The following is a 15,267-nucleotide window of genomic DNA, read 5'->3' as shown; positions in this document are numbered from 1 at the left end:
ATTTTTACAGGGTCAAGGATGGTTATTTCAGACTGAAATACAATAAAATAGTCACTCATCCTAACTTTTAAGTATCTTACTTTGTTAAATTATCTATTTCTTTGTTAATATCTGTTTACTGCTTCTAAAGTAAGTGCAAGAGCGGCACAGACCTTCTTGTGACTTGTATGAACCAGAGCAGTGATTCCTAAATGCCAATAATTTATGGGAGAGACTGGTTCACTCTGTTGACTAAAGAGAGGTGTTAAACCTCTAGTTCAGACTATATGACAACATTCCTGCAAGTAAATTTTTTTTTGTTTGTTTGTTTGTTTGTTTTTGTTTTTTTTTTTTTTTGTTGTTGGTTTTTTTTTTTTTTTGTTTTTGTTTAGAAGCCCTTAATTTCACTCTGAAAAAAATCCCTGGAAACTTCATTTAAGGATAAATTCTTGAAATTGATGGTTAGCAGCCAGTTGTTAGCAGCCAGTGCTCTCTGTTCCAATGCATTAAAGTACTTGGAATAACTACTGGAGATGCATCAAGGAAGCGAGACTTTATTATTCTTTACAGGGAACCTTTACAAATCAGCCTCAGCAAACTTCTTAGTTTGTCATTTGGGGGAAAAATTACAGGAAACATAGCAAGAGTTAAAAAATATATCATCTCTCAGAAGCTGTTATTGGCTAACAGGCTTTTTGATACCCCAGGATTTAAAAGTGTGTTAGCAAATGCTCAGAGTAAGAAGACAAATCATAACTTCTTAGAGATATCAATATACTTTAATATTTCTGTAGCAGGAAAAAAAAAGGATATGAAGTCTATGATCATTGTTTTAGAACCTGCTTAAAGGGAATCACACTCTTGAGGCCTTGTTAGAGAGAGGAGAGGAGAGATAGTCTATGTGCTTGTTAAATGCTCACAACAAGCTTATGTTGATACTAGGAATGGCAGAAATGTCAGCACTATGAGATGGTTTGTAGAAATGTGGTGTGTCTTATATACTATCCCTAATTTTTGTAGCTACAAAGGGATTTATAACTTTCCCATCAAGTCTTTTTGCTGCACTGAATTATTAACAAAATATTTTTTTATGTTACCATGTGTATTAATATCTCTAGTATGATCAGAGTAAACAAAATGGAGAATACTAAATAGAATTACTAGACCTATTTATAATTGTCTGTATATAAACAGTCCCTATAACATCTGAGGGTCTATTACTGCAAAGTTTTAGTAATTGGAATCACATGAAAAGAGATGGATAAATTGCTGCTCCTTTCTGAATACTATACTAAGAAGGAAACCATGGGAAGAAGTAAACATAGGAGTTAAATGAGATTAGAAGTATGCATTTTTACTTTTAGAAAGAGGATCTGTCATAGCTAGAAATATCTGATATGACAAAAACTTTCGGGAAAGGGAAAGCTACATGTAATAGGGGGGCAGGTTTCTCAGCGTAATATGCACAGCACACATCTCTATTATCTGCTAAGTATCATTGCATGTGGGACTGTGGAAATGATCCAGTGCATGAAACTTCATACAACATTTTGGCAATAATTCAGGTTCAAGATCTTGTTTTGCTAGTAAGTCTGTGTCCCAACAATCAGAACCAGTTGTACAAACAGTTTAAATTATGGACAAATATGAACTGCTTTTATGTAAGGAACGTTACTATGAGACCGTAAAGGAGTAGTCAGTCCTTTGCTTAACAGGATGGAAAGCTGCTTAAAAACACATGTCACTACAATGACTGTTCACAGGAGACATACACAATCTGAACCACATGTGTTTCCTGGAGTGGAGAGCAGGTCATTTATCTTGGTCAGCTTTATAAAAAATGGCTAGCCAAATGCCATTGATCACACTGGGCAGCAGACTTAGTGCTGCACATTAGGTGGTGTGAGCTGCTCTGCTTTGCTGGGTGTGACACTGTCACACTTGGCCCTTAATTGCTGGTTTGTCAGTGATGGTCAAGGGTGGCTTTTAGAACAGGCAGAGTAGGTGACAGCTTGTAGTGTCCCTGGTGCAGGATGCCCTAGAGTGGGCAGTGGCATCATAGGCCCCTAGTTCAGAGTTAAAACATTTTAAAACTCAGCAGGGGACAATGAGCAATGGAATTCTTTCTCAGGCTTTGAGGATAATGTAAGGTTTGCTTTGCCATATACAACTCTTATTGCCTGCCTAGAATCAAAGTCAAAATTTGTAAAGTCAACACAAGGAAAACATCAAATGTTAGCAGCCACATAGAACATTTACAGTATCAGAGTACATGTTGCTGTGTTCTTACAATAGGAATTTAAGTATTATGTGCAACCCTACAGTGATCCCAGTTTCAAGGAGGTTACAAACAAGAAAGAACAAACTCTGCTCATCTTAATTATTTTTTAAACTGGTGACACTTTACTCCAACATGACAGAAATCTCAAATAGCATTTTTGAAATTTGTCATGTGCAGTTTAGATGTCTGTGTTCACACATCAGAATGTCTGACAAAATGTGCATGAAGGCAGGTAGTATATGGAAAGGAAATCAACATTAGTGGTAGGAAAGTTTTCAGATGATGAAAGAGATTGTTGATAATTTCAAAAGTTTTAAGTCCTTTAAACTTTCTTCTGAGCCTAGAGATAACACTGCATTGAAAGTAGTGAAAGAAGAATCACTGCTGGTACATTTCCTTCATGCATTTCACTAATTTCTAAAAGCCTCACCTACTTCTTGCAAAATATTCACTTAAGACCCCACTGAGAACCATGATCCATTTGTATTTTTCAAGAATGCGGTATTTTTGTTCATTTGTTAAGATGTCATAAACCAGGTTATCCTACCACAGAGATGATTTTACAAATTCTGCCTTATATTTTTTATTTTATTTAGGATTTAGGACAGGTTCTGTAAAGCTGAAAAGAAACAAATTTATTATTTTTTACTTTGGTGTAAGTAGAATCACTCCAGGATTAACTTAAGTATCCTCAAAAATTTCAATATTTTATATATACTTATGTGTATTGAATTTGGAGGCATGAGATGATGGTTAGACCATCTTAATATATTGCAAAATTTTCTGGAGACCAGCCAGGTTACTTCAGTTGAAGTTGTCCCAGGAGGAATCTGAGCAATATTTTATGGAAGATCTGCCAAGAGGACACTTCCATCATTATCAGGGTACTTCTCTGTTCTCATCAATCCACATATTTCTAATTTTGAACCATACTAATTGCCGAATTATATTATGCCATTTTTTCCACTAAGCAGAGTGTTCTTGAAGAGCAGACATCTTATTTAACTGTTGACATCTCCAAGTTAAAGGCTACCCTAAGTTAGTAACTTAGATGCAGGTGATGTGAAGACATGGGTACTTCCTGATTCCTTCTTTCTTAATACGAGTCTCTAATATAGGGTCATCAAAACAGAGATTTACTCCACCTATTTCTTTGCACTGGTAACAGGAGAGCAAACAACTAGTTTAAACTACACAGTGATCTTTGAACTTTTAGAAATTAAAGTCAGGTAAGAGAAATTTTACACTAATATTTGCTGCTGCAAGAACAATCTTCATGGAGGAAAAATCTTCTTACACCTTGTCCAGCCGGTAGCTGCCAAAATTATACTCAAAATTGAAGAATATGAGTCAAATAATCCAAGACACCTTTCTCTTTGTGAATATTTGCTATTAAAATATACATGTGTAATATATCTAATTAATTTTTCTTTTCCCTTAGGTAGTAACTCTCATAAATTGATCTGATGTATGCAGCTAGGACAAAACCAGGTATCAGTGACCAAGGATTTCGTGACAGTATTTTGAAATTTCTTCCTGTGGATATGAGAAAGAATTATGCCTCTGAAATTCAGAAATGCTGACACAATCTCAGTTGTTGACCTAAGGAGTTACAGAACAATGTATATGGCCTCTAAATGCTCTCTGAGCAGAAGTCTAGATAGTTTATGCTGAAAGGACTAGTTTGCTTCTTGAAAGCATTACTCATTGGTAAAGATAGTGGTATATTGCTTTCTCAACTTTATTTTTTTCCTTTTTACTTTCATGTATTATTTCTTGGATGGGACTCATCAGCTACTGAATGACATATCCAAAGCAAGCCCCGTTTCCACATATAACTGAAGTTCCTACTGACCAAACTGCTTATACAGCATTAGTATAATTATTCTGAATATTAATTACCTGCCAGTGGGTGAATAAATCAATAAATAAACCAGTGAAAACTAATTTAGTCAGTAAATATCTTGGTATATGAATATGAACAGAACTTAGTGGGTGAGCTGTGGAAGGTAACAACTAATGTAACATTCTTGGTCGGAAATTAAATAAGTTGCTTTCAGTTGTGTATATTTATGCTTATTGTAATAGTACCTAAATGGTGTTAGGTAGATTTAAAAAGATACACATATCCCAAGTAAATATATGTATATATATACTTTTAGTTAAGAATCTCAGGAATACTGATATTCTTAATATTGTTTGATGGTTTCGTGATCGTTTGAGGTTTGTAAGAGTTCTTGCAGCCTCGATCAGGAAGCCCAAGAGTTGGTACTGCAGTAAAGACATGCTTCCCCCTGGCAGTTTCTCCTGGTGGCACTTATTTCCTCTGTGGACTGTAGGCAGAGTCTAGATGACTAATTTGATCTGAATGCCTAATTTTATATGTTATTATGGCATGTGTAGAATGACCAATATGTTGTATAGAAATCATTGATTAATTTCAAATCTGATCATGAAGAAATTTTGCTCTTTTGCTCCTGCAATGTTTTGAAACTAACCAGACTTCCCCGTGTACTGATGTGAATTGTGGGAAGACATCAGCCCAAGATATTTTCCATATAAATTCAAATTTAGACAGATAAATGCCCCAAATGCAATATCATGTCATCAAAATTGATATATTTTCAAATAATATACTAGCAATAGCAATGATTTACTTTAGGATAAAGTCTTGAGACCTTTAATGAGGGCAGGGACACATGGTACTTATATACATATGTCGTCCATATGTGTAGTAGAAGTATTCTTCTTGCCAAAATTTATAGAAATAATCTAACAGGATGACTTATTTTTAACTCTTCACGCCAAAATTTTAAACTGTTCAAAAAAGCATAGAATCCAAATGGGAAAACTTTGGGAAATTAGCTTTACTTTTCTATAATTGTACAAACATAAATCTAAAATTGCTAAGAAAAGTAAACTCTTGGTTTACTTAGTCCCATGGTGTCATTTTCAACATGGGTGTGGTTGTAATACATCTTTTATACTGGATTCATTTTTACAGATTTTTTACATGGGAGCACTTAGCCTATAGTTAGGATTGCAACCAGCAATATTTCAGTATAAAGCTGTATATTTCCTCTGTTTCATTAAGAAAAATTAGTTTTGTCTGAAAATTTCCAGATGTATTATAACTTCAATACATTTCTGTGGAGTCTGGAGAAAATCAGTCATACACTTTCCTTAAGGCTGGGTTTATCAGATTTTGTAATTCTAATAAAACTAATATGTTACTCCTAACATAAAGTTTATACTGGTTCAAATATCATAAGCCTATTTCCATATTTTATAAGATAACAATCTAATAAAAAACTTCTTTTAGTTGGTTTTGCTGCATGGAACATATTCTGGGTCCAGTCCTGCATCTATTGAATTATGCTTCCTGGAAGTCATGGGCTAGGTACGATCCTTGTTCTGTCCTGTGGAATTCAGTGCAGGCAGCACAGGACAGTGGTGATGGTCTTTGTGCCTCAGATAGGCACTGATGGCTGTGAGGCATCAGCATCAATCATAATTGTAAATTATGATTGGACTGCATTTTGCACTCATATTGTCCTTAGTTTGCAGATGTATAAATGATTGTACAGCAGGGTGATAAACCAAATCTCCAAGTGTTCTTTTCCATATTTTTCACAGAAAGCAGCCCTTGTGTGACACTAATAAATTAGATGTCTAGTTAGAAAAATAATCTGCTGTTGTCTTCTATCAGGCATCTCTCACTGTCAAATAAAATAATGGTTGTACAAGCATTGCCAGTTTGATTTGTGGTCAGGGCTTTGCACCTGTTCACTGCACAAAGCAGCAGTCATGCAGTCACAGTTGTGAATGCTGATGATGTGCATGTGCACACACTGATGTTCCATACATAACCATTGTGCTGGTTCTGCAACCTCAGCAGCATCTTTTTTGTCATTTTGTCTGGTTGTAACTTTCTTAATCCATCAAGTACACAGAAAAAACCTGAAATTTCCATCTGCCTTGGTCATAACTAAAGTGGGCTCAAGAGTTGTGCAACACAGATCACTAACATTTAACATTATCTGAATAATTGTTAGAAACAGCAGGTCTCTGTAAATCTGGGATGAATAAAGGATTGCAAATTCTTGGAAAGTAAGAGGACCCAATGAAAGATTGCCAGTCTTGACTGGTGTTGAATGCTGGAGAACTCGTGATATTCTGAGATATCTTTACAGTCATTGGTTGCTGCCACTGGTAAGATGGATTTCCCATTTCCAGTGGGGATTGATACTGTTTATCACCAATGGACCTTGCTGTGCTCCTATCTGATAGAGGAAAGTGCCAGATACTACCAGAAATTTTATCTCCAGATGGGTACAGGTGATTAAATCACCTCTTAACCTCATTGACAAGAAAAGTAAATTGACCTTGTTACATCTCTTGTATAATCCCCATGAATAGAAGTATAAACATTTTTTTTGCAACTTTCAAGTAAGTTTTTGAAGCACTGACAGAAGTAGTTTCTTTCTTGGTAACCACTATTCATCTCTACTTTTAATTCCATTTATCATACATCCAAAGGGTGGTAGCAGCAGCCTACTTTTATTACTCCTATTTAGCTGATAATCCATGAGGTCCCATGTATCTTTTCCAAGGTCATTGATTTGCTGAATGCAGTTTTCATCTTGTCTGTGACCTACATTTATTTTATTGCATTTGGTCATATTGAAATATAACTTCTGCTTTAGTGGTGTGACTCACTTCACTTCATATAATTTACTCTGATTAGTGATTACTGTCCTGTCATTTTTGGGCACCCACAATTATCTTCAGCAAAAAGTTTATACTTTTTTTCCACATTTCTCATAAAGATAATAGATAGCATTTAAAGAATAGCAAAGACACTTGGAATTACGCTGAAAATACCCACTGAATACTGACTATCTCCAAGTTTCCAGATCTTCCAGTTTTTAATTTCTTTATATATTTGATAGCTTTGTTCTAGTCTTTTATGGCTGCTATTGAGTAGTCCTCAGCTAGTACAAATCTGCACGTACCTACTGTGAGGTTGGTATGAATGCTATTTGTTGGCGTAAATATCACGAGACTGGTCTTGTGACCTGTGCAGTGACATCCTGAAGCAGTGATTCCTATTTTATTCCTCTCCTATCTGTTTTAAATGCATTGTCTGTCTTAAAATGACCAACAATGATATTGCAGTGAATTGTTCAATTTTACTTTAACTTTAATGTAATATACAAAATAATAATAATTCTAAAATGCAAAATAATACATTTTATATCAAATCCAATGTACAGTATCTTAAATTTGTTTAAATAGTATTATAAATGTAATTTTAGGAAAGAGTCAGTCCTGGAGTGATGCAGTCTTTTGTTCATTACAGTTCATTTTGATATCCCTGCTGTTCGTTAAAAAAAAAAATCCATCCTAGGTTCTAGAACATTCTTACGAGATTTGGTTCCAATCAAAACAAGAATGAACACCCAGAGATTTTTTTTTTTTTATTTCAACTTTGTTTTCCCCACACAGACGAATAAAATCCTATGCTGGGGCCTCCAGTTTGAATGTCATTTGACATCTGCTTCAGAGCTCATCTTCATCTGATAAAGCATCAAGGTAGTCTGTATCAACATATAAGAGAAATCCAGAAAACAAACTGTCTGCCCATGTTGGATCAGAAAAGAGACCATTTTGGTCAGTGTAGAAGATTTCAAGCCATACTTCATCTTCTGGCTGAAGGTAGATCACTGTGGATCCAGAAGCAACGTCGTGGTTGCCGGTGTTCGCATCAAAAGTCTTGATCCGGTACTTGCCATTGTGCACCAGCCCAATCGCAAGATGCTTGTTGGCTAAGGTGATATCGTAAGAAAAATAATAAATCCCTGGGATGGCACAAATGAACTTCCCTGTGGACGGGTTGTAATGCTCCCCCTCATTGAAGAGGACTTTATTGAATACAATTGGTAGTCTTTCCTCTGGGTAGCTCGTGGTGATGCCAACAGAAAAGGCAGATTTCAGCACTATCTTTCCACACTTGCAGACCCCTGGTGCACCTGGCTCTCCTCGGTCTCCTTTATCTCCCTTAGGTCCAGGTGGTCCAGCTGGACCTACTTCACCTTTGGCACCAGTCAGTCCTCCAGGTCCTTTCTTACCAGACTGACCTTGGTCTCCTTTCTCTCCAGCTGGTCCTAAGGGCCCAGTCTTTCCTCTTAAACCTTCAAAAACATTTTAAGTTAGTTAATCGTTAATACATATCACCTCAGTAAATGATTGTGTGGGCTACTGCGTGTACCTGAACAAACAAGAAAAACATGGTCAGAATTTCAAAATATCTAGAAATACTTTCAAAGTTTTCTAGTAAGTTTGAAAAAGGAATGCCAGTAATTCCTACTTATCTTCATGTGTCTTGATTACACATTAAAGAATGTTATATGTAATCAGTCTATTGCCACCTGAACTAACAGGCACTACTGATGGCAGGGACAGCAGCATGACTACCTACGTAGTTATACTTGTGTGCTAAATATTTCCTAAAAATAGAGCATTTTTAGTGCATACCTAAGAACCTTCTAATTATTAACAACTGGCTAATGGCACAGGTGGGGCACCAAGCATGCTTCATTCTTTCCAAATCTTTTCTTAGCATCTGTGCAAAGAAAGGTTGTGCATTTACATTTCTTTACACTGATATATGTGCATACTCTTACTGTATTTATATATGCATCACACTTAAACCCACACAGACACATACACACACTCATCTATATAAATATATAGATATATATATACCTATATATACATAGATAGATAGATAGATAAACAGATAGATAGATAGATAGATAGATAGATAGATAGATAGATAGATAGATATAGTGATGATGATAACAGTGATGATGAAAGGTCTTGTTTTCTTGCACTACTGTGTTAGGTTACACAAATAATCAGTACCTGCACTCCCTTTTTCACCTTTTTCTCCCTTCCTGCCATCTCTGCCATCTCTTCCTGGAAGACCAATGCGTCCATGAGGCCCCGGGGATCCGCTGGCTCCAGGGGGGCCGGCAGGGCCTGGCAAACCTGGGATGCTGCAGATGTATCTGGTGTAGTAATTTTCTCCTTTGGTCTGGCTTTGAAGAGGCTGTTCGCTTGTGTAGATGGCAAAACTTGTAATGTACAGCAACACAAACATCCTCAGATCTGGAAAAAAAAGTTTAGTAAGACACTCTTGTCATATGCAAATAAGCGTGACACTGTGATGCATTATGCACAAGTAGAGGTGCAGACCTCAGCCTGAAATTTCTGCATTACCAAAATCCGTGTAGGAGGCAAGGAGGAAAGTGTGAGGTTGGAGCTTTTTCTGGGTGCCTTACATGTTGCTGTTTGTCTTTCAAGTAAGTAGCTGTAGACTGACATAGTGTAACTGGTGAATATCAGCTTTTTGGGGCCAAATGTTGACATGTGAAAAAATAATCTGGATTTTTTTTCAATTCAAAGATCTTTGAATGCATAGTATTTTGTCTTTGGTCCCTATATAAACTTTACAGATAAAAGCCTTCTTGCTGCAGGGAGTTAGTGAGGATAAAGCTTACACCTTCATTTCATTTTGAAATTTGCACTTATGGTGGCGAATTAATCTCCATCTTAAATAACTGCAGCAGAAACTTGCTGAAGCTGGAGAAAGGATGGCAGTTAGAGAGCTACAGCTTCAGGTCCCCTTGGAAACAGCACAAATAAACACTTCACCCTCATCTGTCAGGTGGAACCAGGCAGCTGCCCTGCCCTGCAGGGGATGGTGGAGTGTGAATGGACTGCTAACAGGCTGAGTTTTTTAAACCTGGCTTGGGCTGTCATATACAATGAACTGTGTTGCAATATCTTGCAAGAAAATTGGTTAAATCCTAATATATGGTATTTGGGTGTTTTCATAAGCGACTGGATAGAAATTAGATTTCTCTGTCCCACTGTGTACTGGGATACTAAAGAAAAGTAACTGTATAAACAGTGACATGCTGAATAATTGCAGTACCTGATATACAAAGGCGTCTTAAATTTAGTGTTGCATTAGCAGAGAGTCAGTCATGGGTCAGGTGAGAACCTTCAAGTCAAGCTGTTATTTCTAGTTCCTTTGATGTCTTCTCAGAAAATTTGTGTGAGTTTTTTTATTGGAGCTGTCCATTCTGTCAGAGCTAATTTACAGCATTCAAGGAAATCAGAATCCACAGGTTTCTGTGGGAAGAAAGAGAAAAAACAGAATGGGCGATTGAGAAAAATGTTTGTGAAATGCAGTCTATCTTTTCTTAACAGTGAATCACAGACTAATAATTAAGGTTGGAAAAGACCTTTAAGATAAGATTATTGAGTCCAGACATCCACCTAACATCATCACCATACTCATCACTAAACAATGTAAAATCCACATGTTTCTTGAAAATCCACATTTCTCTTCCAGAGATGGTGACTCTGCCACCTTCCTGGGCAGCCTGTTCCAATGCTAGTCAAGCCTTTCTGTGAAACCAGTGAAGACAGATTTCCTGCTACTCAATCTAAACCTCCAGTGCCACAATTTGACATTATTTCCTTTCACCCCGTCACTTATTCCCTGGGAGATGAGACTGACCCCCACCTGGCTACCACCTCCTTTCAGGGAGTTGTACAATGTGATAAGGTCTCCCCCAAACCTTAGGGCTAAACAGCTCCCTCAGTAGCTCTTCATAGGACCTGTGCTCCAGACCCTTCATCAGCTCTGCTGCCCTTCCCTGGACAAGCTCCAGCACCTAAATAGATTTCTTGAAGTGGGGTTCCAAAGCTGAACACAGGATTTGAGGAGTGGCCTCACCAGTGCCCAGTATGGGGGGACAATCACTGCCCTGGTCCCACTGGCCACACTGCTGCTGGGACAGCCCAGGTGCCATTGGCCTTCTTGGCCACCTGGGCACAGCTGGCTCGTGGTCAGTCACTGTCACCAGCACCCCCAGGTCCTTTTCCAGTGGGCAGCTTTCCAGCCACTTTGCCCCCAGCCTGTGGCGCTGCCTGGGGTTGCAGGACCTGGCACTTTGTTGAACCTCACACAACCAGCCTCAGCCCACTGATCCAGCATCCCTCTGCAGAGCCTTTTAATCTAGAAATTGTTGTTCTCATTCTCCCCTCTGTGATAATGATTAACATTAACTGATTTATTTAAAACCCCAAGCCATTACATTTATTTGCAGTTCATGGTATTTCAGCTGCTATAAGGATGTCATGGTCAGATCTATTCAGCAAGGAAATGATCAGCATATATGTATATACATGCACATATACATATACACAGTCTTTATGAAGAATCTTTTATTTTAAAGAGTGGAAAATTAGAAACTGTTATGGTATCAGTGGTAATGCAGTTAAAAAGGCAAAAATCTTTTGGAGAGAAATAAACAATGCTCCAAAATTCTCTTCGATGATAGATATTTTGCTTTTCATTTTAGACATCTTGCATCAAATTGGCAGAAACAAAACTATTAATTTTGCTGTTATTTGATAAAACCTTACCATACAGTCAGGCATAGCAGTCTCCACAAATGAATTAGCATATGAATGCTGAACAATACAGCAGAGCAGTGAATGATGACTCCAAGGCAGTTGTTAGCTACAAGACAAACCTCACAAAGACGTTTGCTCTGATGTACTACTGAGAAAACTCAAACAAAGCTTATGGACTTTCATGGGACTTAAATCAGGGACAAAAAACTCTTTGCAGAAAAGAAAAACTTTAAACACTTAGCCAGGAGGGAGCAACTTGGAGGGACTTCATGCTTAAAGCTGCATATGCATTTTACACAAAGCTGATGGATAAGAAGCAGACATGACCTAAGGATCAAGGACTGGAAAAAAATCCTGCCCTTTGCCAGATGAAAGTCTGAATCAGTAGGCTGGATATTCCCACACTGTGTTGCATGTAAGCCAGGCAAAAACAATCTCAACAATTTCTAGTTTTGCCAGTGTCAAGGATATTTTACAAATCAGAGTAAAAACCTTCACACAGCTGTTCCTGTCACTGGCTGGCCAGTACCTTATTGATTTGTGAAGCTGTCTCCAGCTCCCAGACCTCCCCTGCTGTTCTTCTCATGTGCCTACAGGAAATTAATTAGTCTGCGACATGTATTTCTGAAAAGACCATGGGAAAAATGTCATTTGGGGAAGGTGAGGGGAATATGGTTTTTGAGATAGGAGTGTAGGGATGTGCCTTAGATGCCTGGGGCATGGTGTTTGGAGAACCAGTTTGGGATGGAGAAGGCATAGAGGACAATATACAGAGATTTCATCTATGTGTTGGGGGTCTTAAGGAGTGAGGGGCTGTGTAGCTGAATGGTAGGACTGCAGTTAGGCAAACAGAGCTGGGCTTGGGAGAAAATTATGATAATGGTTGAGGTGATGATGTTTACAGACCTGAATTTATTCTTGGGGAAACACAGAAAGCTACTTCCAACAGTGGGAGCCAAAAAATTACATTTGGGAAACCATGCATTAAGCCAGAGAATCAGGAATTCTCTTGCCCTTTGAATTCAGACTCTTGCATTTCTTTGTGCATAACAGTAGTCAACTTATAAGGAGGGGGTGCCTGTCTGTTATTGCAGTCTCTTGTAAAACAACTAAAAAAGAAATCTCCTCAGACCACGGAAGGGAGAACAGTGTTGAACCCATGCCCCCTGTTTCCCAGTGAGTGCCATTAAAAGCATCACTGAAACATTAAAGGTGAAAAAGAACATATGACCATGGCTTTTGAAAGTTCAGGCTGACTTAGGAGGCCAAAGAGATTTCAGTTCACATGGTTTTAAGAAGTTAGAGGGTATAATAGACTTCCCAAATCACTTTGTCAGGAGTCACCTATTGTTATAGTTTTATTGTTGTAGTTAAATATTTGTTCACAGAGAGTTAACTGGGAGGCAGAATGTGAACCATAAATAACACTTTGTTCTTGGCTTTTGGTTGTCCTTTTCAAAGATAAAAAACTTTTGTCCATAAACTGGGGTAGGAAACAAAGTCATTTATACATGCCAAGTGATTTGTCTCCAGAGAAAAACAACATTTGAGAAGTTCAGTGTATTTTTCCAAAAACTGCAAGCCAGAATAAGGACATGGTATTCTTCTTCAGAACAATAGCATACATCTTCATCATAGCCATCACCAAAAATAATAATGAAAATTATATAAACTCAGAGTTAGAATAATGTTATTCCACATTTAGGAAATGGCATTTCAATAAGTTTCAAATCCACTAGGTAGAGGAAGAATGCAGATCAAGGCATTCACTGGAAGATGATGGACATGCTGATCAGTTATAGTCATATAGAATCATGGGATGGTCTGTGTTGGAAGGGACCTTTAAGATCATCTAGTTCCAGCCTCCCTGCTGTGGGCAGGGACACTTTTCACTAGACCAGTTTGCTAAGAATGGTTTCTGAAGCAGATTTTCCAAGTGAGTTCTTAAAGTTATCTGATTCATTTAATACTGGAAAAACATTCAAAAAGCTTTCCTGGACCTTGTTGCAGTCTGTTAAGGTGGCAGGTCTAAAGAATCAAAAGCAGCATGGCCAGCAGGTCAAGAGAGGTGCTTATGCCTCTCTACTACACTCTTGTGAGATCCCACCTGGAATGCTGTGTCCAAATCTGGGGTCTTCAGTGAGGACAGACATGGACATCCTGGAGCAGGTTCAGAAGAGACCACAAAGGCAATCAAAGATCTGGAGCAACTCTCCTATGAAGTGCTGAAAGTCAGTACTTAAAGGTGGTACTTTTGCGAAAGATGGAGACAGAGTGTTTAGTAGGGCCTGTTGCAATAGGACAAGAGGATATGGCTTTAAACTAAAATAGGGTAGATTTAAAACAGACAGAAAGAAGACATTTTTAATAATGATGATGGCAAAACACTGGAACTGGTTGTCTAGAGAGGTGGTCGTCAATGCCCCATCCCTGAAAACATTCAAGGCCAGGTTGAACAGGGCTGTAAGCAAAGCGATCTAGTTGAAGATGTGCCTGATGATTGCAGGGGGGTTGGACTAGATGACTTTTAAAGGTCTCTTCCAAGACAAACTGTTCTATAATTCTATGATGTCCTTGAGAACATACTTTGTAAGTTAGATCCCTATTGAAGCCAGGGTTCAGCAGAGGGTTTATCATCAAGCCACTGGGAAATCTCATTTCATTACTGGTATACTCAGACTATGTCATTAACATTTTTTTAAACTTAGAAATTAAGGGATTGATTGTAAGAAATTCCTAGTTTTGAGACTTTCTGGTATATGATCTAATCTTTCTCACTTGTTCAAATATGTAGGGCTAATTCTAAAATTTATTAATTGGCATAGTTTTGAAACAAGACTAGAAAATTTCTCATGAATCTGTTGTAAATAAAAACTGGGTCAAGCACCAGTAGCTATTAGTCACAAGCTGCCCTGGCTAAGTTCTTACTTTTGTCTTACCTTGCGAGCTTTGAATTCACTTCCAATGCATACACACAGATGTTTAGGCAGTAGAAGATGTGTTTAACTTCCTTGTACACAAAGATGTAGATGAGAAATTGTGATACTTGTGGGCCCTTTCTGTCTGCAGCCCTGGCAATGGATTATTGGTAAAGAACAAGATAGTCTATATGTCCTTTTGCTTTCCAAATGCAAAGGCTCGAAATACCCCTCATAGCTACCAGGAATCCTCACTGTGAGATTCACAGACCTTCCCCAACTCTCCCATCCAGGAACCGTAGGGTAGGAAAAACAGTGAATAAGGAGATAATAAGTCAGGATGAGAAGCAGAGAGAGAGACATCTTCAGCAATTCATTTGAAACCCCACTGGCTATGCCAGTCTTTTCCCTCTCAAAACATGATCTGCAAAAGTCAGCTGTGTCCACATGCCTGAAGGGTTCAAATCTGCCATTCAATCTGCCACCACCATTTACCTTTCTACACGGCCTTAGAAACACGTGCTTGTGGTTTGGCACGCCACACTCAGCAGTTTCTTTATTCTGTATGATTTTTATGCCATTAAAATATGAGTC

The 15,267-nt window shown here is 38.0% G+C and overlaps 1 protein-coding gene across 4 annotated transcripts in view; it reads right to left on the bottom strand.

The window, feature by feature from the left end:
- Positions 1 to 513: 513 nt before the first annotated feature.
- C1QTNF7 (C1q and TNF related 7) overlaps positions 514 to 15,267 on the bottom strand; it is a 57,315-nt gene continuing 42,561 nt past the window's right edge. For all 4 annotated transcript variants that reach the window (XM_085577727.1, XM_085577725.1, XM_085577726.1 and 1 more), the window contains 3 exons: positions 10,263 to 10,462; positions 9,188 to 9,433; positions 514 to 8,454 (listed from right to left, as the gene is read on the bottom strand). In XM_085577727.1, coding sequence (XP_085433853.1) covers positions 7,823 to 8,454; positions 9,188 to 9,425 — 870 coding nt within the window. In that variant the 5' untranslated portion in view covers positions 9,426 to 9,433; positions 10,263 to 10,462 and the 3' untranslated portion in view covers positions 514 to 7,822. The remainder of the gene's footprint in view (positions 8,455 to 9,187; positions 9,434 to 10,262; positions 10,463 to 15,267) is intronic.

The sequence above is a fragment of the Lonchura striata genome, chromosome 4 (genome assembly GCF_050655825.1).
Source record: "Lonchura striata isolate lonStrDom1 chromosome 4, ASM5065582v1, whole genome shotgun sequence".
NCBI lineage: Eukaryota > Metazoa > Chordata > Aves > Passeriformes > Estrildidae > Lonchura > Lonchura striata.
This window is presented reverse-complemented; position numbering and strand designations above follow the sequence as displayed.